This window comes from Bactrocera oleae, chromosome 6 (genome assembly GCF_042242935.1).
Source record: "Bactrocera oleae isolate idBacOlea1 chromosome 6, idBacOlea1, whole genome shotgun sequence".
Lineage (NCBI taxonomy): Eukaryota > Metazoa > Arthropoda > Insecta > Diptera > Tephritidae > Bactrocera > Bactrocera oleae.
The window spans coordinates 37,927,802-37,954,715 of record NC_091540.1 but is presented as its reverse complement, the minus strand read 5'-3'; the positions used below and the strand labels follow the sequence as shown (position 1 = coordinate 37,954,715).

The window sequence follows — 26,914 nt, the reverse complement described above, 5'->3', positions numbered from 1 at the left end:
AATTGGAAACTGGACACCGGGGTGGCTGTTTATTAATAACGTACAATTCTTCCTGTCGATTGAAAAAATTATGTACTACATAAACCAGTTAGAGGGCAGCAAAATAAATAACTTATATGCTATGTGTGCACGCTTATGATTTATCCTATTCACTTCAAGACTATATATTTGCCTAGGTGTGATGTGTGTGTGTGTGTGTTTGAATGACACCACTCAATATCATTCCAGATGGAGGTCAACTGCCTTGTCCATAAAATTGGCGCCATTTCGGCAATAGTAAATGGCAAGCGAAGGTTGCAATAATGTTAAGGAAAATCACAATAAAGCAAATAGAACCGAAACAAACGTTAAGCAGTTCAATTCACCATGAAATGAGAAAATTGTAAAAACATCAAAAACTAATAACGTAGCGCACAATAACAATATTGTATTCACAAATAAAATAAACGAGAATTATTGGGCGGTGTACTCCACAATGCTAGGTTTAATTATATAGGACTACATGAGCGTTTTTCTTCGGGATATCGCACTTAGATCTCGATGGTGCTTGAAACCCAACAGCTTATGTTCTAGTTGATGGACCGAATATTTTTTAAATAATTTAGGTATAATAAAATATATATTAAAAGGCATGTACAGCTTTCCACAAAAAATAGTTCCGCGTAAAAAATAGAAGTATTATATGTAGTACGAAAAAGTTTAAATAAAAATGAATTCAAACCTTTACTGAATATTAAAATAATTCATATTTCTTTGAATAGCTTTGGTTTCTTTAATAGATCATCACACTTCCTCTAAATAGAGTGTATGAGATCCTGGCATTGTTAAAATGTTAATCTTTCCCAAATCTCTTTTACTAACTGCCGAAAATCACTCGAATTGGTTAGTTTTCGTTCAATAACACTTTTTTTTCATTCAGATATGAAGGTTTTTATGGATTTGAGGTCAGGAGACTGAACAGACTGTTACATAACCTCAAATCCTTTTGACCAGACCACTTCTTTGTACATCCTTCACTTCTTTGTATACCCATATAAATGTTATATTCCATGAGGCATGTGGTAACATTACCTCATCTAATATTTTGACATATCCCACTTGATCCAAGACGTGTTTATTCACTGCTACAGAGTATAACAGTATTTTTATCTCTTACAAATATTCAAGTTAGATATGGAGTTATGTATGTATATTAGACTGCTTTTTTTTTGAACTTTTTTTTTCGATCCCATGGTGAAATTTTGTTGGAAATACCAAAAAAAAAATTCCCTAAAAATTTGGGACTTTAATTTTAATATTAAGTACTAGACCTAGGCCTGTAACGATTTCCCATATAAAATACACGTAAAACTTGATTTTTTTTCTTTATAATTTTATAACTCAGATAGATACAGAAAAATTGTTGATAACAAAATTGTAGGAAATTTAATTTCCTACAAAAAAGTCTTTGCCACCAAACCGATAATATTAATACTCTTTGAGATACAGAAACTTTAAGTTGAAGTGGTATGGAATTCTTAAGTTAAATTGTTAAATAAATTAATTTCACTATAAATTGTCATTTAAATCACCAAATATTTATATTTTACATTGCAAACGATTGAAAAATTGTATTATTGAACATTTTGATGCTGAAATAAAATTTTTTTTTTGGAAATCCGGGTAAGTGTCTGTCCGTGCAAGCTGTTACTTAAGTAAACAATAAGATATATTCATGACACTTTGTACACGTATTCCTTGGCAAAAAAATAAGGACGAGTTCGTAGATGGGCGTAATTGGATTACTGCCACGCCCACAAAACGCCAATTATCGAAAACATATAAAATTCCATAACTATGCACTAAATTAAGATATAAAACTGTACTTTGGTACAGAAGATTGCAGTCGCAAAGGGCACCTACTTTGACATTTCTACATTACTGTGTGAAACTATGCGAAATCAGAAAAAAACCACGCCTACTTCCCTTATAATGCAATTTTAAATTCCATCTGATTCTTTTATTTTCCAGTATACAAATCAAGAACCAAGCGTTGTAACCGAAAAAAACTTTGTCTAAATCGGATCATAACTTTTGAAGAACCCAGCCGCCAAATATGTGGACCCCATTGAGTATGGCTAACTTTCTGCCGAAAATATCGGTCAATCTGTGAGATATTTTATTAAAATGCGTGGAAAATGTTGCTTTGATATTAATATACCCTCCCGTCACAAATGGGTTGAATCGGGTCAATACTTTCCTTAGCCCCCATATACCTAATATAAAGATTTTCAAACTTCCAGTCGACTTTATACCATATTTATCGGCCAATGTGAAAGTTAGTTTATTAAAATTGAAAGAGCGTGTTTTTCTACAATCAGTCTATCTTTGTGCCGAAAATGGATAAACTCGGGCGGAAACTTGCCTTAGGCCCCATATAACTGATATTCACGATTTTAAAACGTCCGGCTGACTTTACTCCATATATGGTATATATTTTTATTCATATATTTATAAAACTACTTGAATATGAGTTCTCAAGTATACCTGAGCAATGTCAAAAATTAATGCAATCAGCCCTTCCATTTCTTTGCCCCAATGATTTTAGGCTGACGGGAAATTAATTGTAATCCATTCACGATTTCGTCGAGTTATAAAGTTGAACCTTTCGCTTCATTTTTTAATATTACCAACACCTGAAGGCATTTAGTCGGCTTTGACCCTTGCAAGTTACACCCGAACTTAGCCCTTCTTTACTTGTTTGTAGTTTTCTACACTACTCTACCCACTGAAGAAAAATCCAATGATTAAATTAGTAAAAACTAATTCAAATTGCTTCTAGATTATGGAATTCTACTTGTGAAAAGCAATTACAAGGGTCACAGAGAACTAGCAAAGCTGAATGAGTATAACAATCATCACATTCATAATTTGTTTCGTCTGTCCTTATCAATATCCCGTTATGTGTACTGCTTTTGTAGTATACCACGTCATTTACGTGTGATCCAGAAAAGTTATGCATCCAAATATATATTTCATATTGGCACTCCTATTATTTTGTGGACAACTATATGTATATATTTATATATAGTAAGTAGGAATACATTTATAAATGTTGAAGCAGAAAAGCACCCAACCATTTCTAGCATCTTTTCAATCTAACTTCAAACAGATGAAGGAAAGTTCTTGGAGGTAAGCATCTGAGAGGAAAAGTTTTTTGTAATTTTTTGAAATGAATTCATATAAATTTACCGACAGTCAATGTGTCACTATATTTCATATAAATCATATAAATTTACCGACAGTCAATGTGTCACTCACTTATTTTGCGTTACCATTTTTAATTAACAGCAATATTAATTTACTAATAAAAAGTATTATGTACGGAAAATATTATATTTTCGTTTCACAATGATTATTTTTATACCCTGAATATATTAAGTTTGTTCCGAAGTTTGTAACTCTCAGAAGGAAACCTCAAAAACCCTATATACGTATAAATGAGCATCGTGATAAACTGAGTCGATTTAGCCAAGTTTATCTGTCTTTCCGTCTATCTGTCTGTATGTACTCGAACCAGTCCATCAGTTTTTAAGATATCGTTTTAAAATGTTGCACACATTTGCGATATCATACCACTATAGAATAGAGCTGCCATACAAACTGACCAATTCAAATAAAGTTCTTGTATGGACATTTTTTTTATTTGATAAGATATTTTCACGAACTTTTTGTAGATTATGATACAAGTTACAATCGCCAAAGAAATCGTTCAGATCGAACCACTATAGCATATAACTTCCATATAAAGATAAAGTCTTTTTATACACTTTTATGCAATAAGAAATGCAACTGTGCTTCGATTAAGGCGAAGTTAACGTTTTTGTGACGTTTTATTAGATATCTGGTAAATGGTATTGCCCGAAAAACAAATATATTGAATTGAAGACTACCGAACCTTCAAACATATTATTTTATTATATAGGATGTAGGAATATTTTGTATTTGTATCAGTTGTATCAAATCCTGTTGTAAACTACATTTCCACTAGGTCGAGCCAACTAGTCAGCTGACTGTCTTTTTTCTTTACAAGCTTATTGATATTTAATAAGCCAGCAAATGTCAGATATTTGTCAGAAACCCAAATAATTCAAAGAGAAGGCTGAAAATAACAGTTGGATTATGGAACACACCTATATGTTAAGTAAAACATCGTATTATAAAAATATATAATCGCCACTAGTCCTGTAGGAATTTCTAGTTGTAAACTGGTATATTTTTTCGAACCGCAGAGTTTTTTGCTTGTCTCACCTAATACTGCACTAAGTTCCGTATAGAAACATTTTTTAATCGTTGAGTTTTCCATGGCAAAGTCCAATAAACTGATGGATCGCTCTATTAACTAGAGAAATTGTACCTCAAGACTGATACCTGAGCAATAGGTTGTGGGGGAGCTGTTTCTGCTCTGATTAAAGATGTTGACTGCATAGTCATTGTGTTTTGTTTCCATTACCTTCGAGTATTTATAGTTTTTATACTCTCGCAACCTGTTGCTACAGAGTATAAAAGTTTTGTTCACCTAACGGTTGTTTGTATCACCTAAAACTAATTGAGTTAAATATAGGGTTATATAAATATAAATAAATGATCAGGATAAAGAGACGGGTTGAAATCCGGGTGACTGTCTGTCCGTCCGTCCGTCCGTTTGTGCAAGCTTTAACTTGAGTAAAAATTGAGATATCTTTATGAAACTTGGTACACATGTTTCTTGGTACCGTAAGAGGGTTGGTATTGCAGATGGGCGTAATCGGACCACTGCCACGCCCAAAAAACGCCATTAATCAAAAACAAATAAACTGCCATAACTAAGCCCCACAACAAGATACAAGACTCTTATTTGGCATACAGGATTACATTAGGGAGGGGCATCTGCAGTTAAATTGTTTTTTTTTAAGTGGGTGTGGCTCCGCCCTAATAAGTTTAATGTGCATATCTCCTATATCACTGAAGCTATAATAACAATAATTCACTGGGAATAAATGTTTTTAGCATCTCTATCGACGGTGTGGAAATGGGTGAAATCGGGTGACAACCCCGCCCACTCCCCATATAACGGTACTGTTAAAAACTACTAAAAACGCGATAAATCAAGCACTAAACAAGCCAAAGACATTAAATTTTATCTCTGGGATGGTATAAGATGATTTTATAGTAACCACGTTCAAAATTAGATAATGGGTGTGGCACCACCCACTTTTAGGTGAAAACCCATATCTTGGGATCTGCTTAACGGATTTCAACCAAATTCGGCACATAACATTCTTCTTATATTTCTATATTATAGTACGAAAATGGGCGAAATCGGATTACAACCACGCCTATTTCCCACATAACATAATTTTAAATTCCATCTGATTTTTCACTTTCCAGTATGCAAATCAAACAAAATTATCTAAATTGAACCAAAACTGTTCAAGCCCCTAGGTACTGAATATGTGGACCCCAATGCCTATAGTTGACTTTTTATCGAAAATATCGGTCAACATAGAACAAGGCGACATGATTCACAAAGAAATCTAAAACGAGTATACTTTTGACTTTGCGAGAGTATAAAATGTTCGGTTACATCCGAACTTAGCCTTTCCTTACTTGTTTTAACTTCTAATTTTCTTTTATATTACATTGTCCACACATGGCGCATATAATTGCATATACCTTGTACACAAATGATACACATAGGTACATATACTTTCTATTGCTGAATCTAATTTCAATACCTGCACACACTTGCGAATATTTACTTATATCACGAAATGAAATGACGATAGGTGCATGGTCATCGTCGAGGATGTTAATTATCAATTTACGTATTTTATGACCAACAAAAATATATAAACAACAGCAACATAGCCTTGTGAATGGTTCTAAAAATCGTTCTACTTCCAGTCTCATTAGAACCGAGTGAACAAATAATATTGATATTATGGTGTATTTAAGGGTTATTAACACAAGTGTGTGATACATTAGGGATGTGTGTTAATGACATATTATTTAGGTGTATATGTGTTTCGTTGAGTCTGAATTACATTAAACCTTATACTGTGGTATTTCATAGCTGAGTCTGATATAATGTACTTAATATGAAATAATAAACGCGCTTACACATTTTCTAGATACAGGCTGAGCCTATGAACTTGAGTAGTGCATATTAAGTCTCTTACGAATTGTTAATAAATAAATTATAACAAAATGCTCAGGGAACTAAAAGCGTTGGAATATGGGTAACAAAGTTTTGTCACAATATCTCGTAAAATTACCACATACATGGTTTGTATTTCAATTTAAATCCTTATAGTGTTTTTTTCGACATCTGATTTTCAAGATTCAACAATGGCTTGTGCATTATTATCACTCCAAATGCGACAATTTTGTTTATTAACGTACCCATTCAACCAAAGTGAGCAAAATTTTCTCGTGTAAATCGGGTTTGGTGGCCATTTCGTTTCGGTAATAAATTTGCACGATTTGCAAACGTTGTTTGGGAGTAAATCTCTTTATTATGAAATGGCAAACCAAACTGAATATAAATCAAGTAACAGCGCTCGAACAGACCAACTCCGAAAAAAAGTATTGGCTCATTGAAAGCCACACGTCTAAAAAAAACACGTTATTCAAGTGAGGTTATGAGTTGAGCTTTTAAAAATATTATATAATCATATATGAATATATTCGTCATTCGATTTTTTATATTATATACTAATTGAATTTCGTACAATAGAATAAAGTATTCAGTTTTCTACAACAGAATACTGGAAGATCTAGAACTATAAACCGATACCAATATATTAGTAGTCGCTATTTGAGAACTAAGTATAGTTTATGTAAAGATAACGAAGAACGGTATACACCTCGGTTTTTATCTTAACTTCAAATATGCAGAAAATGTGTGCTCATAATTGCTCTAGTTATATTAGAGAATTTAGTTCCGATTTTAAATTTCGTCACTTAATACGCTATTGCAATGATTCATTAAAAAAGTGATCTTAACAACATATACCTATAATACATATTAATCCTGATTTGTATTGCTATGTCACCAAAGGAGATCGAAAGCGGTCAATGACTAATTATGTTAGTACGTTTAACTTTTTCCCACATTCTTCGGTTCAACAAAACTTGGTATGAAGAGCTAATTTGAGATTTCTTTGTGAATTGGCTGATATTTTCGGTAGAAGGTCAACTATATTCACTGGGGTCCACATATTTAGTACTTAGGGGCTTAACCAGTTTTAGTTCGATTTAGACAATTTTTGGTCACTTTAAACGTATTATTCACGCAAATTTTTACCCTGATATAATCATTGCTGCTTTATATGCATAGTGGAAAGTGAAAGAATCAGATAGAATTGAAAATGGTGTTATATGGGAAATAGGCGTGGTTGTAGTCCGATTTAGCCCATTTTCGCAATATAATATAGAAATATGAAAAGAACGTTATGCACTGAATTTGGTTGAAATCGGTTAAGCAGATCTCAAGAATCTGTGCCACGCCCACTCATCTCATACCATCCCAGAGATAAAATTTAATGTCGTAATGTAGTGCTTGATTTATAGCGCTTTTAGTAGTTTTTAACAGTACCGTTATATGGGGAGTGGGCGGAGTTGCCACCCGATTTCAACTATTTTCACACACTTCCTTACATGTTTTATAATCGAATTAATCAAAGGTGATGACAGTGATACGCAATTTGTTTGCATCACGTTTGATGATGAAGTAACAAAAACGTTGGAGTAGAGGTCGAAAATAAACGGCCACTCAGGCATTGAGCAATTACAACTCGCTGGAAATAAAGTTAATGTTTATATGTAGCAAGATGAAGTAAAAACGTTGACCATCAATGTCTGGACTCTACTGGGATTGACTATAGAAAGTAATTACTTTTTTATCACTCGAAAGCAACTCTTGTATAACTACTTGATGTACTTTAAGAGATAATAAAAAATAAAACAACTAAAATTTACTGATTTCTTATGTACTAGAAGAGTGCCTACGAATAAAGTAACGTCTTTATATCGTCAAAAATTTTTGAAAATCAATTTCGGCTTATTGTAATTATGAATAGAACATCCGGTTGAAGTTTTTAGGCATTTTTAATCCACTCCTTGAAATTATAGAAGGGCAATTGAAAAGAGCATGGAAACGAGTTCTTAACAAAGAGAGAGAGATGATCAGAAATAAATCGATTTTTGTAAATTAAAATGCAAAAGTTTCTATTTTACCGAAAACCGAAATAGAGAACCAGAATAAATTACCAAAATTATATTTTCATGAACACCTTTTCTGAACACACGTACCGACACAATAAAAATAAACGACTTAATGTAGTGAAAGTGACAAATGCTACCAACCGAGTATTGGTAAAGTCATTAATCGCGGTAAAAGCAATCAATGTCTAAATTGAAATCAATAAAACGAAAAAAGTTTAAACATAGGACAATGTAATATCTCACACTTACTCATGCACTTTAACGTTTTATTGCTAATATTTTCGTTCAGATATTACATTTGTAATTAGAAATCGACAGAATAATGAATCAAAACAAAAAACAACTAATCGGTACCTCGAAACAACACTCTCTCTGCACAGAATGACTTCGTTCACAGCACCTCTCAAATATTCGCAATGATACGTAAAGGAAGTCACAAATTTAAAACAAAATCTCCAAATTTACTGGAAATACTTAAAATATGAGCAGGAGCGTGGAGAAAAGTTTTATAATATGGTTCGGGATGTTTAATCGATGTGCGCATGCTTTATTACCAACAATTTACTTTATAACAGCAATATGAGGAACTCCAAAAATACTTATGTATGTATAAGTAGCGTAGAGAATATAGATATAGGTATGGTGCATAGAACACTGTCTTAAATGTAACTTAAATGCTGAAACATATATTATTAAAATCAACTTGACTAACAAAATAATAGTATTAATTATATATGTAATATATATAAGCAGAAGTTATAAAACGAACCCCAAAAGTGGTTTGCAGGATTTAAAAGTGGTTATTTTGACGTAACATGTGTAAAAATGGATCCATTATGACAACAATAGATGCAAAATATCATATGCAAAACCTGGCCAACCAGCCAAATCAACGACAAAGACGAATATTTATTTGGTAATGCTATGTATCAAAAAGTGCTACTGTATTATGAGCGTCTAAAACCGGAATTCGCGACTAGACAGGAAGCAGTGATTTTCCATCATGACAACGCTCTCCCTCATGTTGTAAGGCCGTTTAAAAACTATTTGGAAAATAGTGGCTAGGAATTTTTGCCGCACCCGCCTTATAGCCTATACCTTGCCCTTTTCTTCCGGTCAATACGGAACGCTCTCACTGGATACCGGTTCACATCATTCATTCATTCTTAGCCGCCAAGTCGGCACAGTCCTTCTAGTATGGATTGAAAAATGTTATAAATCCATTGTACATGCTTTTCTAAAATAAACGTTCACATTAATAAAAAAAACTGGACGAATATAGTTATAGGCCCAATATATAACATTATAACTATCTTGATTAGTTTTAGATGTTACAAACTGCCGTTAGGTGCCCAAAAATATTGAATTCTGTGCTACATATTGTGAAGGATTAAAAAACAGGTTTATAAAGTCATAAAGTAGAAATTTGTTTTAACAGAAGTTGCTTACCAATTTTAATTTCTTAAATTTTACACGCTTTAAAAATATTGACCAGAAATAGTTTTTGGTTTAAATTCTAATTAAATTATTATATTTGATATATTGTTGCAACATGTTGCTATAGAGTATAATAGTTTTGTTCAACTAACGATTGTTTGCAGTTATATGTATATAAATAATCAGGTTGACGAGACGAGTTGAAATCCTAGTGACTGTCTGTCTGTCCGCCTGTCCGTCCGTGAGAGCGATAACTTGAGTAAAAATTGAGATACCTTGAAACTTAGTACACTTGTTCCTTGCCAAAAAAAAGTGAGGACAAGTTCGCAGATAGGCGTAATCGGATCACTGCCACGTCCACAAAACGCCATTATTCGAAAACCTATATAATGTCATAACTAAGTACTGTAATTTGGTACAGGGGTTTGCAGTAACAAGCAGTAACTGTGGTATAAAATTTTGATGAAATAGGTGTAGTCCCGCCTACCACTAAAGTTAGAATAACCAAAACAGCTTATGACAAATCCTATAAAAACTCCTACGAACAGTATGAAAATGAGTGAAATCAGATGCTAGCTCCGTCCTCTCCCTATATAACGGTGTTCTTACAAAGTACTAAAAGGGCGATAAATCAATAACTAAATGCGCTATGTCAAATTAAGACAATAGACGTGACAACGCTCACATTTAGGTCAAAATTCATATCTAATCGGTACCTACTTAACCGATTTTAACCAAACTCGGCAGATAATATTATCTCTATCTTCCCACATTACAGTGGGAAAATGGGCTGAATCGAACAAATATCCCGCCTACTTCCCACATAACACAATTTTAAATTTCATATAATTATTTCACTTTCCAGTATACAAATCAAGAACCAATGTATCCGAATAAAACTTTGCTCAAATAGTGCCTTTGAGGTATGCCCCCTTATGACCCAAAATAGTCAAAGCTACAACTGTTCAAGCCCCCAGCTATCGAATATCTGGACCTCAGTTCCTATCGCGAACTTTTTATCGAAATTGTTGATGAAGTGTAATATACTTTATTGAAATTCGGAAAAAGTCTTTTCCTTATTTCCGATTGGGATCCGGCCACAAATGATAATATCAAGTCAGAACCGAAGAAAGAGATGATAGCCATACCGAAAAGCGCATTTCGGAAGTGCTTCGGGGATTGGAAAAAGCGTTGGCACAAGTGGATTATATCCAAAGGGGGATTAAGTTGAAGGGGGCAAACAAGATATTGATGAATAAATACCTACTTTTTAAAAACATGCGAAATTCACCTTTTTCTTTGAACACACCTCGTATATCACACAAATTTGCAAAGGACAAATCATATCAACCCCTTTTGAGTCAGCGTGAATATAGGAGAAGTTAAGTTTTACATCCAAAATGGCACAAGAGGGCTTTATAGGAGCAGGTGTCAAAATTGGACGATGGGCGTGGCACAGCCCACATTTAGATGCAATCGCATATCTCCAGACCTACTCCACACTTTCCAGCACTTAATAATATTTAGGGATAAAAATTTGTACGAATATTGCCTTTAAAGTATGTCATCTTAGGTCTAAAAATTGTCAAAATCGGACCATAACTATTCAAGCCCCTTGATACCAGCCTTTGGCTGACTTTTTACCGAAATAATCATATGTCTGTATATCAAAATGAGTTAAATCGGGTCAATATTTCAAATACGGTATGTAAAGTACCTTAACGAAACTCAGAGGGCATCTGTTTCTGTTAATAATATGTAGTAATGCCAAAAATATATAAAATCGAGTCAATACTATATCTATCTCCCATCCACATAATATTTTGAAACTTCCGGTAGAAATTTTACCGTATATATCGGTCAATATGTAAGATATCTTAGCAAAATTAACTGAAGGTATAATATTGGATAGACTTTAATTTAATGCCGAAAGTATGTGAAATTATATTATGCTACATATGGTATAATAATTTCCGTTATTCTAACAAATCCATGGTTTAATAGTTTAGCGCTTGAAGGTATTTCCCCAGCTTCCACCCTTGCAAGTTGCAAGTAAATTGTGAGTATGAAGTGTTCGGTTACACCCGAACTTAGCGCTTACTTACTTGTTTTTTTTTATATTCGATAGATAAATTAAATTTATTATTCGTTCATATCGTCTTCAATTAATCACAGCCTACTCCAGATGAGTATAACTAACATAAAGGCATGTTGAAAACATTTTGACGTCTTGAGAACACCATATGGAATATTATTCAAGGAAAGCGACGATCATAGCACCCACTAGTTTAGATTGGTATCAGATCAGTGGCATATAGAAAACAGGTAAAAGACTAAAACATATATCGAAAGCAAAGGGTAAGAGATCCACAAAATTCCTTTGTGGAGCTTCGAACGAGTCAACGAAATACGCAATATTCACAAAAAAAGTGCAGATTTTAATAAATATATAAATTAATATAACAAAAGCTATAAAGTTGCATATGAAACATAATCCGGTTGATATAACTGAATACGTTGCTTCCGCAATAACACTTGCACACGCACCCGGTTAAAGGCTAATTGTTGACGCCACATCAACGAATCAGCATTATACAAATTTGGGGTAATAACAAATAGAATAAGTTATCTTTTAGCTTAAGGAAAGAATGTAGTTGAGTTAGAATTAAGACGTTAATAAAGAAGGTCATACGGATCTTAACGAAAAATCTTTTTTTTTCGAATTTAAAGCAATAAATTAGATTATTTATATAATGTTTTATCGAATAACTCCTATCTCAAGCACATTGCTAATTTCAAATGTATACAAACAAAGTAAGTCTCGAATGTGCATTTTTTACGGTAATTATAAGCTGGTGTTATTTTTATTTCCAATATTCTCCTTTATTTATTTGCGTAATTGTATATGAATACAAACCAAATCCGCTTATTCAAAAATCCTTTCAAAATATACATATGTGTGTTCATTTATCCGTGCAACAAAACATATGAAATCAACATATTTTTTTGTTGATGTCATTCTGAATTCTTTGACACTTCACTGACCTCCACCAACAAAAGCTTCGCATAAAAATAAACACGCTTACTTAAATACAATATGCATGTTCGCCAAGATAAATAAAATAAAAAGGAACACAAATTTGTACAGTATGCAAATTTATGCAACTGAAGCGCGAATGTTGGCTACAGTGAACTACAAATATGCAAGAGAGAGTAGTGAATATGTGGCTTGCTTGCATTTCTTCCGAGTAGCAAAACCTCAAAACAGTTAGCAATCATAAGTTCACCAGTTAAATTAAACTAGTAAGAAAAGGACTAGAACTTATACTAATTTTATTTTAAAGTATTTTACTACTCTAGTGGTTAATTTCACGACAGAGTTGTTATACAAGTATTTGTTAAAACCGCTATAGGTTAGGTTAGGTTTTCTACTTATATTTGTAGAAAGTTTTATTCCGATAATTTTATGGATGCTTAATTTGTACATTGTAAATGGAATTCAAAATTACGATATATGAGAAATAGGCGTAGTTTTAGTTCGATGTGACATAGGAATATTAAGATATTATCATGTCATTTCATTGAAATTGGTCTAGTAATTCCTGAGGTATATAATTTGAGCTAAAAGTGGGAGGTGTGACGCCTATTGTTAAATGTTTACTCCGATTCTCAAGAATACCTTAAGCACCATCCTGGCTGTGCAGTTTAATACTTCTGACGTATTTATTTAATGAGCTAATGGTTTTCAATATAACCGTTATATGATGAGTGGGGGTGATTATGATCTAATTTCAACCATGTTCATAGTGCATGAGGAAAAGCTAGAAATACTTGTTCTCAGGATGTGTGCTATATCATTATATATTCTGTTAAGTTCTGATTAACTCAACATAGTCGTATTAAGCGCCGTTTTCTCAATATCTGGTAAGCAATCATCTGTCAGTTAAGTTCTGGTTAACTCGACCAAGACCTTCAGACGGTTGCTAACCAGACATTGCGAAAACGCCTGAAGCAACCTACGATATCTATGGTTGTTACAAAACTTGGTTTTAAATATACACCATACCTGTGGACAAAACACCGTTGGCTGAAGAGGAGCGAAACACTTAGAAAATTTTAATTTTACTCAAATAGTATATTCATTTGTATTCGAAACAGTTTCCAAGGCCCCTAATTATATTTTAATGCTTCAAATTGTAGGGTGTCTCGTCTTTTTCGGGATTTTACTTCACGAGCTCAACAAATCTTTTACCTTTCTATGGATTTGTACATAATAACTGAATACTTTGAAATTATAAATAAAATAGTTCTTTTAACCCATTTTTTCAATTTGTATTAATATTTTCCTTAAATAAATGCATTAAAGTTTAAGTACAAGCGTAATTGCCCACTGTTCACGCAGCTGCTGGAGGACAAATTCACCCAAAAAGAAAACGAGTAGTTTCTCGGAAGCAAAGCATCATGCTTGAGTTAGTGACCGAGGCAGAATCGTAGACCGAATAAGGATTTTTCCCGTAGAAATGAGTCAGCTGATTGAATATATTTGAAATATTCTTAAACTAACTCAAAATCACAGTCGAATACATTTATTTATAAAAAAGGTAGGCTATTTTTAATTGTTGGATAGTGGAAATTGAGCTTCAACATATTGAAAAATTAGAACTGAAAAGCTAGATGTGTGAAAAATCTTGTGTACAAATTAAACAATAGAACAATCAAATGAAAACAAAAGAGAACAACTGATTTCTATTTCTAAGCACAGTTTACCCATATCTAGAAATTAAATCTAAGACTTAGATATTCCTTTTTATTGATTTTTGTCTCATTGTAAATATTTATAATGTGTCTTGATTGAAAACTCGTTTTTGAATAATTTTGATTGTAATCTCGAAAATGAATATTGAAAAATTGGTCTGAATTGAAGCAGTCATTCGTGTTATCAAGGCAGGGGAAAATCACATTTTCACAATGACGGAAGCACCGTAGACACTACAGGAAGTAAAATATAAGCAAGATGAAAAATAATGCCCATATTATTGAGGTAAACGCTTTTGCCACTATCGTCATCATTACTTCAGCCCACAGATACTAAACGTTTTTGAAACCAAAAAGGGAGAAACAAAAAAGTAATAATAAGTGTAGGTGTAGAAATATGCGAAATAATGAAACTAAGGTATGAGGAGAAAAATTACCATTTACTTTCAGCATTTGGTCGAGTAAATAAAAATATAACTCAATAATAAATATTGATATGCTATATACTAGTACTCGTAAGATATTACACTATATACAATAACACATATTGCTTATTTTGGTTGAACTTTCTTTATTCAGTTAACTTAATGAAAATGGGTAGAAGTTTTTTGGTCGAGCTTACCCTTGTTGAATACCAAACATAGTTTAAATCCCCCTAACCCAAATATTATATATATATCATATCATATAGTTTATTTGGGTCGATTATAATATATTTTAATGAAATGAAGTAGACATTGTTTTTTTTTTTAGAACTGACCCATAATATGTGCTTTTTATTATTTCCATTCCTCAGCTTAAGATTAATATAAATTTGTGAGTCAAATATCTCGACAAAATTAGATGAGAATGTTTCATTCAGCATGAGTTTGGGTACCTAAAATTACTGCTCTCGGTACTATTATGATGAATATATTGATTTGGGATAGTTAGATCAATTTTCAATTAGATATTTCGAATATAGACAATAATAAAACTAAGAGAACACAGAACGCATAATATAAGTTGATAAGTTTCCTTTTTGGGAGCAATTGGGGAAACATAATAACAATTGATTTGGCAACACCGTTCTTATATGCCATAAATTATTATTTAGCTTCACATTCTCAGGTATTACAACTCAAACTCCAAAAAATTATTTATTACAATAAACCATATACAGTCAACCCCAAGTTGGTACATATTAAATGTCACAAAATTTTCAAAAGGGCACACGGTTTACTAGGATTATGAATCTTCTACAAAGACTACTTTAAGGCATCACAAGCAAAATATGAATGAAGCAACATAGAAATCAACGATATTTAGGAGCACATACCGAAAATCAAAACAAAGAAGAATTCCTTTAATAGAGCTTTAAGTGGTTATATCAACTTGCAAGTCAGAAAAATGCGGTTTTATTAAATTTTTGCGGGATCATTTTAAGACGCATTTTAATTAATAAATGAATAAATATCATGATCATTTGCAAAGTTTAATATACTTTAATAATTGATGATTCATTTGAAAAATTTTTGATGCCCTTGATATCGTTGCAGCTGGTCCTCCAAAAAAGGTGTCTGCCGGAGAGGAAGATTTCAAAATACCGAAAAAATGTATTATCAGTTTATATGAATATACATACATACATATAGATGATTGAAGGTCTAGTCAAAATTTTGATTTTTAACAAAATGACGATTTCCCAAAAAACAACCGATTTTTGTGAAAAAATTAAACTTCAGAGTTTCTTAAAATCGAAATTATTATTAATATATAATATATTATTAAAAGTCTCATTCCTTTGACCTATACCTGACAAATATATCTAAGAGAGTCGTGTGAAAATTTCAAGGCCATCGGTTTTGGGAGCCGATTACACTACGTTAAAAAACCCTTATGAGCAATTCACAAAGAACTTTTGCTATGCATTGCATCAGATATTTGTTTTGACAGAAGTTTGATGTGCACAATTGTATAAGTACGTTCCCATGAAAAGTTTTTGACGCGAAGCCAAGAAAAATGTTGTACAACTCTCATCTTTTTACGCTTTGCCAAGCAAAAGTCGCCATTTCTACTTGTATTACAAAGAAACACTAAAAACAAAGCGTTCATTGTGGCATACCCTTTGTTTTCTACGCTTCGTTGTATCCGTATGCGCTGTCGCGCAAAACGAGGAAAGTTGTATGGGAATGTTCCTTTATGGCACTATTTGCCTGATCAACTTCAAATTTTCAGAGAATATTCTAAAATGTCCGATATATACATATGTAAAACAAACAATTGATTTCTTGAAATTTACAAGTGGATATAACCCCTAAACAAAAGTACATATGTTCATACTTAATTAACATTTTTTTATTATAATCGCAAAAGTAGGTACGTACATACGTCTATTACCTGTCTAGTATGATGCTCATTCGGTAATGGCACATCAATTTATATTATTAGTATTTTTGAACACTTGAACACTTATTTTAAAATATTTATTTTACTCCGCTTAAACTAAATAATTGTATTAAAATCATCTTCAAATGATATATATGGGACATAAACTCAACTGAAGAAGCTAAATTTAATATAATGTGTTGTTGTCAAAACGTCAAGCAGAGGAACGCAATTCTTGTTTTAGAGATATAAGGTTTGGGCCAATGTCTAGACCTTTAATTCAAATTCCCACACAATTTTTAAGCAAACTTGTTTATTTAATTTTATTCAAGTATCCCACGTTTTGTCAGATGGAAAGTCTGAAATTATTTTATAAACTATATTGGAGATTTAGGAAGTGATGGGCTGGTTGAGTTAATTTTGGCATTGCTGAGGTATACTTGAGATCATATTTTCAAACAATTTTTTACATATATAACTCACACATTCAACTACATGTTTGGCATTAAGTTTGATAAAATAACGAAAATCAATGTACTCGTGTGTAGTATTTGGGAGTTGGAGTGAATTAACCTAGACTAAATTCACATATTTTCGGCATTAAACTATAGTATATCTAATATTATACGTTTAACTATAGTATATTCAATATTAATTAGTTCATTTTGCTAAGATATCTTACATATTGACTGATATTTATGGCATAAGGCCAACCGGAAGTTTGAAAATCTTATGTTAGGTATATGAGAGATAGGGGTAGTATTGACCCGATTTTATCTTTAGCAATACAATAAATAATAAAATGCTTCCTGACTTTCATTAAAGTACCTCATATACCGTCACCAACATATATGGAGTTAAGTCTACCGGATGTTTTAAAAAATTCAGGGATTAGTTATATGGAATCTAGGGCAAGTTTTTACCCAATATAACTTATTTTAGACACAAAGATACACTCTCTTATTTTTATTGAGATAACTCTCATATTGGCTGATATATGTGGTATAAAGTCAACCGGAATTTCGAAAGTTTCATTCACACGTTCATTCACACGTTCTATTATCAGGAAAGGATTCATCGAATTTCAATTATATATATCAGTTTCAAAAGCATTATTCGTGCAAAGTTTTACCCCGATATATTAGTTGGTGCTTTATTTGTATGCTGGAATGTGAAAGAATCAGATAGAATTTAAAATTGTGTTATATGTGAAGTAGGCGTGGTTGTGATCAGATTCAGAGAACGGCTCCTATAAAGCCCTCTTATGTCATTCTGGGTGTAAAATTTAATTTTTCTGACGCATTTAGTTATTGATTTACCACACTTTTAGTTGGTTGGTTGGTTTCGTTATGGCGTTTTGTGGACGTGGCAGTGGTTCGATTACGTCCGTCTACGAATTCGTCCTTACTTTTTTGCCAAGGAACATGTGTACCAAGTTCAACCAAGTTATCTATATTTTTACTCAAGTTACTCGCACAGACAGATGGACGGACGGTCAAACAGACAGTCACCCGGATTTCAGCTCGTCTCGTTATCCTGATCTTTTATATGTACATAACACGTCTATTCGCATAGTTTTAGGTGATATAAACAACCGTTAGGTGAGAAAACTATTAAACTCTCTGCAACATGTTCCAAGAGTAGCAACATGTTCCAAGAGTATAAAAATCAGTCTTGAATATTTAAAGGCTAAGCAGAAAGAGTGTACCGCATCCATGAAAAATCGCATGATAACGGTCCTAAGGGGTATAAAACACGTTTCAATGATTAGGTTAACGTTAACTACATGTTTTCAGTGACGGTTGGAAGCCTCCATATATTCACTATATATTTTGTAAATACAATATTTTACTTACATAATAATAAATATTTACAACTTATCTTACCTGCTCCATATTTGATGTGACTGACATGATTGCTTTCCTACTTTGTTAAAGCTTTATTACGGAAAATTCACTTCTAACTTCCCGAAATCGTAACAGTAATGGGCAACATAACCGTTTTCTCGTTCGATTATACAAACAATTTAATGAAGTATATTATTTTTTGCAAGACCTTACATATTTCACATTTCGTGTTATTATTTAAACATATGTTTTTTCTCTACTAAATTGTAAAAGCTTTTTAATTAAATATTTGCTATAAATGCACGCATATTTTTTTCTTTATGTAATATCCCACATTTCACTTTATACTCTTTGATGCACAAACATTTACAGTTGACCGGCCTTTAATTTCACTTTAACTTCCTCACCTCTCCTGCCAACACAAGTGACACAGACAGAACTTTATACCGAGACAAAGGTTCACAAACACAATAGCACGCATGGACACAGTCGCCTTGCCGACGCCGCTTCCCACCAGTACGCACAATTGTTGGGTGGACTTTTTCGTTTTTAGTCAAGGTTTTTCACTGACGCCACAACGAGTCAAACAACAACAGTCAAAACATATACTGCTGACTCAGCTGATTTGAGCGAATTTAACTGGAGAAATTTATATTTTATTTTTTCCAAAATAGTTTTTAATGCTTTACGGACACTTCCCAACTGGTACATTACCTTCGCTAAAGTTGAAACACTTTTTTTTTCTTTTACGCTGCTATTAATTTAACTACCTGATAGCTCATTGCTGCATTGCGCTCGTAAAGCTCAACAATTTGCTTGCAACTTATTCTAATCATATTTCGCAGAGACAACAATTACATTTCCTCTTCCTTGACCACATACTGTTAACAATGTGAGTTTTGCGCTTTTTCTTTTCACTTTAATATTATTTAGCAGTTAATACTGTTTTACTGAGCTTAAAACGTTCAACTTAGAATTTATGGGAAGCGAGTCAGTAGGACGATTTCCATCTTCTGTGTGTATTCTTCTTAAAATGACAGTTGGCGTATTCGCCTGCTAATATTTTCACTCCCGTTCGGTCGTCCATTCAATATATCGGCATACATATGTGGTGCGCTTCAAGAATGCGCCGGCGCTTAAAGGATACCATTGAAGTTGGTTGCCGTTGACGAGGACATGTCAAACAGTTAACTTTTAAGTGAAATTATTACATTGCGATAAAAATATTCGATAACACGAAAAGGTGTATTATTATTGGCAAAATAAGCTAATTTCATATTGATAACAAGAAAAAAATTTCGGCTGCATTGGAGCTACAATACCTTTCACATGTACATTTTTATATTATAAAAGGGTATAAAAAAATCTTTATCTCGAGTTTGATCGGTCAATTTGGATGACAGCTATATGCTGTAATCGTCCAATCTGAGCAATAAGTTCGAAGTTTATAGCGATTCCTTGGATAATAATCTATGCCTATCTTTTCAAGTAAAAACGTTTTACATAAAGTACTTCAGTTTGACCGGTCAGTTTGTATGACAGCTATGTGCTATAGCTGTCCGTTATCGACGATTCCGACAAATCGGCAGCTTCTGAGGGAGAAAAGGATGTCTACAAATTTTCAGTTTAATATATCAAAAACTGATGGACTCATTCGCGTATATACTTGTACAGACAGACGGACGTGCCTAAATCTACTCAGCTCGTCACGCTGATCAATTACGTTTGCTTCTATATGTTACATACTTCGTGGCAAACTTAATATACCCTGTTCAAGATATTACAAATTCTATAACACATTGTGCAATTGCCATTGCAAAAACAAATAATACCTTAACACTTAAATGACCTATGCTATAAACACGTATGACTCCGTACAGAATGACCGTGAGAGGATGAGAGATTATATTATGTAACATCTTTCATGAATCTGGTCGATAGTCTTTTACGTATAAATTTGAAACAAATTAATGAATTTCTTAATCAGTTACAAGGATTATTTGATCTTATCAGGTATATATTATTACTGGTTTTTATGTAATTCTGTGTCTAAAATCTATAATACTGGTATAAATCAAATTCCTTTACTAATAAAAATGAAGTGTTATAGGTTTTTTATCTGATCTCCTAATTCATATGAATCTGAAGATACGCTTTCTCTCACGCCTTCGTCTCAAACGCATCTCTCTTCACGCACATTTTTAAATAACTGGAAGGTTACAACAAGAGAAGCAGAAGTGATGTTCGCAATTACAAATCAACGGCTTTGTCTTCCATTTCTCTACGGTTTCGAACCTACATATGTATGTATATGATTTTAGTGAATTATGATTATTTTATGCAATGACTTTTGTCAATCGACTAATTCTCCTCGAAACGTATTGAAGTTTAGGATTATTCATGGGAGCATCCTACGGATCTTCCCCTTCTCTCCGTTTATGATATTGGCAAACTTTCAACTGTACACCGATAATCTATGTTAAATATTTATTTTACCAGCGCGTAAAGTTCCCTATGCTTTGTTGGTTTTTGTACGATTGTGAACGGTTTGCGTGACACCAAACTAGAGATGAGTACAATCAGAACAGAGGTATAATCAGAGTAGCGGAACGTACACATATGTCTTCCAAAATTTATAGGAGTATAACGAAGTTAATATTAAATATGAAAAAACAAAGAAGTTTAAAGTTACTCTTGGCTCATTCCACAATCGACCTATTATTGAGAGGCAGCACTATTCAGTGGTCCACTGCCGTCTGACGACTGACGGCTCGAAAACACCGGAGGACATTGGAGCAGGCATTGCGGGACCGCATACCAAGCTTTCCATACCCATAGGATGTTTTCTGAGCATCTTTCAAGCATAAGTCTTTGCCATAAATTAGTGTGCAGTAATTAATCTCCAACGCAACTATCATAACAAGAGTTTAGCTATACTCAGCGATAGCCAAGCGGCGCTAAAAGCGATCTTAGCCTATGAGATTACTACTAGTGAAGGGGTGCATAGGAAGGCTGAACTGCCTATCAGTTTGTAACCATGTACACCTGATTTGGCGAGTTTGGGACGATGGCCAGAACCATGCATCGCGGTGGGATCCCATACCATAAAGGAGCTGCTCCGTACGGAGGAGAGAGTGGGTAGAGAAAGCTACTGGCAGCAAGCAACAGGTATGAGCCATGCTAAGCTGCTATTGGGAGGGCACAACCTAGCTAGGTTCAAATATATGATCAACCTCCCCAGAGACGAATTCCGGCTCCTTGTCGCGCTCTACACTGGGCACTGCAGGCTCAAGAAATACCTAAACACCTGTTTAACATGGGCATAGCTCCTTGAAGAAACTGCCGGTTTTGCGACATGGAGTCGGATACACCAGAACACTTGATTCTAGATTGCACAGCAATTTGTAAATGCAAGGTCAAGGCCCTCAGTTCCATTTATAGGACAGGGATCACAATCAAAATCTTTGTGATCCTGTTAGGTTTATTTCCGTTACGGAATTTCTTTATTCAGTCCCCGCACTCAAAACCCGCGATAGAAGCTATGCAATAGCTTAATAAATTATTCAATATTCGGAGTCATAATATTAGTAACATTATTATTATTTTGATAAATAGCTACCCCACCTTTTGGAACAGTATCTCGCTTGACTTGAACGGTACAATTGAAATTATGTATTTCAATCGGATTATCAATAGTAATGAATAGCGATTTCAACATCAACTTCGCTGATAAAATCAGAGCGGTTGACAACTTTTTTTTTCGGAAAAAATGAATTTGAAAATGAATAATGAATCATCCACAACAAAATATGGGACCACCACAGACGCGGTATTTTCCAGATATTTAGAGGATATCAAATCTCAAGCTTATATTTCTTATTTTAGTTACCATAAACCGTTATTTTCAATGATAAAAATTCCTGAATAACCTAAATGTATTGTAAGATAAGAAAAATATTTTAAATAATATTACCTTCTCATAAAACAAAAAACTTTGTTTTCTTATCAATCACCACGCTCAAAAAGTGTAACTTGAATTAATATCAAAGAAAAAAAAACACTGCATAAATAAATAATTATATTTGCATAAGTTGATAAAAATGCTATGCAATAGCTTTACTGCGCCAGTCCCCGAGTGCCACAGCTACTTTTTAATTTATAGCGAGTAAGACTGAATTTTTGTATAAAATCAATTTGCGTTTTTTTTTAAATTTAAATGGGATTATTACAACTCCACTTCCGTAACCAAAAATTTGAACAATTCCATGTTGTATGCATCTTTGTTCGGGTAAAGGAAGTTTCGGCGAATATGAAATTTTTAAAACTGGCCATGTAGACATCGTAGTTAACATTTAAAATTGTTAACTGCAAGATAACCAGTAAGAACTTATATTTATTTAAATTACAATTATTCAAGACGGAGATCTTGCTAATAACCAATAACGACTGGTAATTTTTTTTTTGTTTCAATGCAAGTAAAATGAGAAGACATGGATTCCTCATTTAAAGAATGTTTCGGTTCCAGCTCTTTGAAAATGTTAAAAAAGAGTTATGGAAAAAATAGAGAAATACAAAACGGGATAAACTTGGCGAATTTCACTATACTTATAGCTGTGTGCCTAACGGTAACATTTTTATCTGTGTTGAGTTGGAGTAGGATGGTGTAAATATTTACTATACTATGTAAATATTGCTGTGCCAAACGGAAAGTAAAATGTTAACATTTGAAATTCAAAACAAACGCCATTGTGACGTTTAAATTTTCGTTTTGGTAATTAAGTTATTAAATAAGAAAATGAAAATTAAAACTACCGAACTTTTAGAATTTTGTTTAATGATGCGCTTATTTTAGGATCATATTATTGATTTCAAGTTTATTAAATATATTTTTTGGCATACCTTATGACCCCTTACTGTTAAATGTAACAATTAATGAGAGATATTTTTTAAATATTTCCATTACAACCCGACGAATGTTTATATAGATATTCTAAAGCGGTGCATACTCTTCCATTAAGACTTGCAGTTGATCCAATCTTTAAACAATTGAAATGTTTTTCGACTTTTCTACAAACATATATGTATGTACATTTAGATCTGCTAATTAACTACAAAAATGCTATTTTTACTTCTTACTTAAATAATAAAAATGCAGAAGAAGACAAGAACTTTCCTTAGTAAAAGTATACTTCCTGTATTGAGTGAAATAAATAATAACATAAATAAATACATAATTACCAATAAATATAATTTTTTATAACTTACATGTTTTGTATGCAACGGTTCCTTGAAATTCGTCTCTTCGTGAATGCATATGTACTTATCAGTATTCACATATATAAGTTGTCAAAATTTTACATACCATAGCTCAGGAGCTATGGTATGTAAAATTTTGACATTCGAATTCACCACGAAAAATGTCAAAATTTCACTTTTATCTGTCAAAATTTGCATTTTTCTACCGTTTGGCACACAGCCTACAGATTTAAGACGTTATCCCCACAATTTTTTTGAATATATAAGTGCATGCGCCTAAACCTGTGTTTTGTATGCAATAAAAGACGAAAGAACCGTGCCGCTCGAGCTCGGGTGGCACGCTTTGTGTTTTTGTATGTAACATTTCACTGCTAAGCAATCAAGCAATATTTTCCATTCTAAAACTTTTCTCATGGTTGCAATTTGAATATTTACTTTATATTTTAATTTATTTATTTATTCGTAAACGCCAATCGGCAATATACAGTAAAAGGGAATAATAATGTTATTATATATAATGTTATTATTAATATTAGTATTGCAAGAATATAGTAAGTAACTTATACAAAAATTAAATGAGACATAATATAGAGAATCTAAAGAGGAGAAACAGAAATTCAGTTAACGTTAAAAATAATATAACATAATATAATCCGAGTTTTAGCCATTGTAGTAGTCCTCTTCTCAATTCAATGTTAAAGGAATGTGGAATCTCCGAAGAACTGGATCTGAGGAGTCATGTCATTTACATAATTAGTTATCCTGTTTCTAGGACCGTGTGTGACATAGCTTTTAGTTGATTTGGTTGTTTTAATAAAGCGATTGCGTCTGAGGCTTGGCCCATTTGTGATTATTTCAAAGCTGTCCTGTACCTCAGAAGCCTCGATAAAACCATTCAAGACTTTATAAAAGAACATTAAGTTCTTCTTTAAGTGGAACTTTTTCTTCCTCCACTGCTGCTGTTGATGTTGGCCGTGCTAAGAAAAATGACAGTGACTTGCAGAATTTATACTGAATTTTTTCAAGTCTATTGACTGGAATATCAATAAATGGTGACCAAATTACCGTACCATATTCTAAAATGGGAAGTACTAATGTAGTAAAGAGTTTAACCAAGGTGGACGCATTACTGAAGTCTTTTGTTGCTCTAGTGATGAGTCCAAGCACTTTGAAGGCTTGTAAGGCGATTTTATCAGTGTGCTTATGGAAAGTCCACCTGTTGTCTATGATAATTCCAAGATCTTTTAGTTCGAGGACTTCCTGAAGTTTCTGGTCATTTATTTTGTAGTTCATGACTTCAAGTGTGCGTATTGGCAGTACAGCAGGTGCTTAGAAAATCCAAGTCTTGCTGCAGACAGATTTCATCTTGTTCTTCACGTATCATCCTGAAGATTTTAAGGTCATCCGCGTACAGCAAGTATTCAGATTTAAAATGTTTACCAATATCATTAACAAATATATTGAATAATAAAGGACCTAGATACAAGCCTTGAGAGACTCCAGATAGCACTTCGTATTCTTTTGACAGATGAACGTCTACTTTGACTTGTAGACGTCGGTCAACCAGAGAACGTAAAAGAAAGAAAAGTTGTTTTAAGTTCTCTGGGTCAACTTTGTCGAACGCCTTACTGTGTATAGTGCATGAACACTTGTGTCAGCATTCATAGACTCAAGTATGTAGTTAATATAGATAAACAAATTAGTTGTTGTGGATCGTCCGCCAACAAATCCATGCTGACGGGCGATGATAATATCCTTGAAGGACGCTGCCAGTTGTGATAGGACCACTTTTTCAAAGAGCTTCGCTAGTGATGATTGGATGTAGATTGGACGGTAGTTTTTGACGCCAGATCTATGTCCGTCTTGTGTATTGGACAGACGTATGACTTTTTCCAACACGTTGGGAATGTCCCTTGTGATAGCGATTTACTAAAAATATGAGATATTGGCTCACAGAGTCCTGCCTCACAACCGCGTAGAAATATATTTGGTAGTCCATCGGGGCCTGCACCTTTATTTATATCTAGCGATGCTAGCTGTTTGAAAACGTCATCAAAACTGGCATCCATGTCAGATAAGTTGCAATTTACTCCAGAATTATCATCATGATAAGTTGAAGCAGCAGGTACGGCCATTGAGTCTTGCGTATATCCAGCTTAATTGGGTGTATAGGTGTTCTCGAAAAAAGATGCAAATAAGTTGCTGATTCCTTCTCCAGTGTTTGCTATTGAATTGTTCCATCGCACTTCCGCCGATATATCTGTGTTGTTTTTTCTCTTATTCTTCATGAACTTCCACAAGGCTTGGCGGAGTTTTCAACCTGGGCCACGTAATTTCGATAACATCTAGCACTTAATGTTTGCATTCATATCTTAAGCTCGCAAACCACTTAAAGTTAGGTCTTGTGCTCGTTTGTTTGTAGATTGCATGTGTCTTGTTTTTTAGTTTTATTTTGCGTATAATTTCCAAGGTGAACCAACACGGATAGTTGCTGGGTTTTTTAGCGGAACGAATCTTTCAACACCTTCATACATTTTTTGGTAAAACCAATTCAATTTATCATCTATACAGTCAAGTTTGTAAAGGTCGATCCCGTTCGTTCTGATGAAGAATTTATTCAAGCTGTCGTAATCTGCATTCTTGAGTACACAGCTGGTTGATACTTCAGCTCTAAGATGCATATTAAACTCGAGGGTGATGTCTATTGCTGGGTGATGTTTGTCCTTTCCTATAATGGTTGGTGTCCTACGTAGCACAATATCAGCGTTGCTAAAGCACAAATCTACGGTCTTGTGATGATTATTCAAGACATTATTGAATTGCTGGCATCCAAGCATGGATAGATTTTCGTAGATTATTTGGGTATACTCTGTCCTTGATATGCTGCTAGGAAGATTATAGTCACCCATTATCAGTAGATTCGCATCCGGTAGTTTGTCTCGGACATGCAAGGAAGCAAATATGTATCAGTACTCGTAGTTGGCAGAGGAGGAATATATATACTA

At 33.4% G+C, this 26,914-nt stretch overlaps 1 protein-coding gene across 2 annotated transcripts in view; it reads right to left on the bottom strand.

The window, feature by feature from the left end:
• Positions 1-19,647, bottom strand: part of LOC106622168 (tight junction-associated protein 1) — a 135,479-nt gene extending 115,832 nt beyond the window's left edge. The window contains exon 1 of one of the 2 annotated variants that reach the window (XM_070110980.1): positions 18,693-19,647. In XM_070110980.1, coding sequence (XP_069967081.1) covers positions 18,693-18,719 — 27 coding nt within the window. In that variant the 5' untranslated portion in view covers positions 18,720-19,647. The remainder of the gene's footprint in view (positions 1-18,692) is intronic. The other variant, XM_036364805.2, reaches the window with a different exon arrangement.
• Between the last annotated feature and the right edge of the window lie 7,267 nt (positions 19,648-26,914).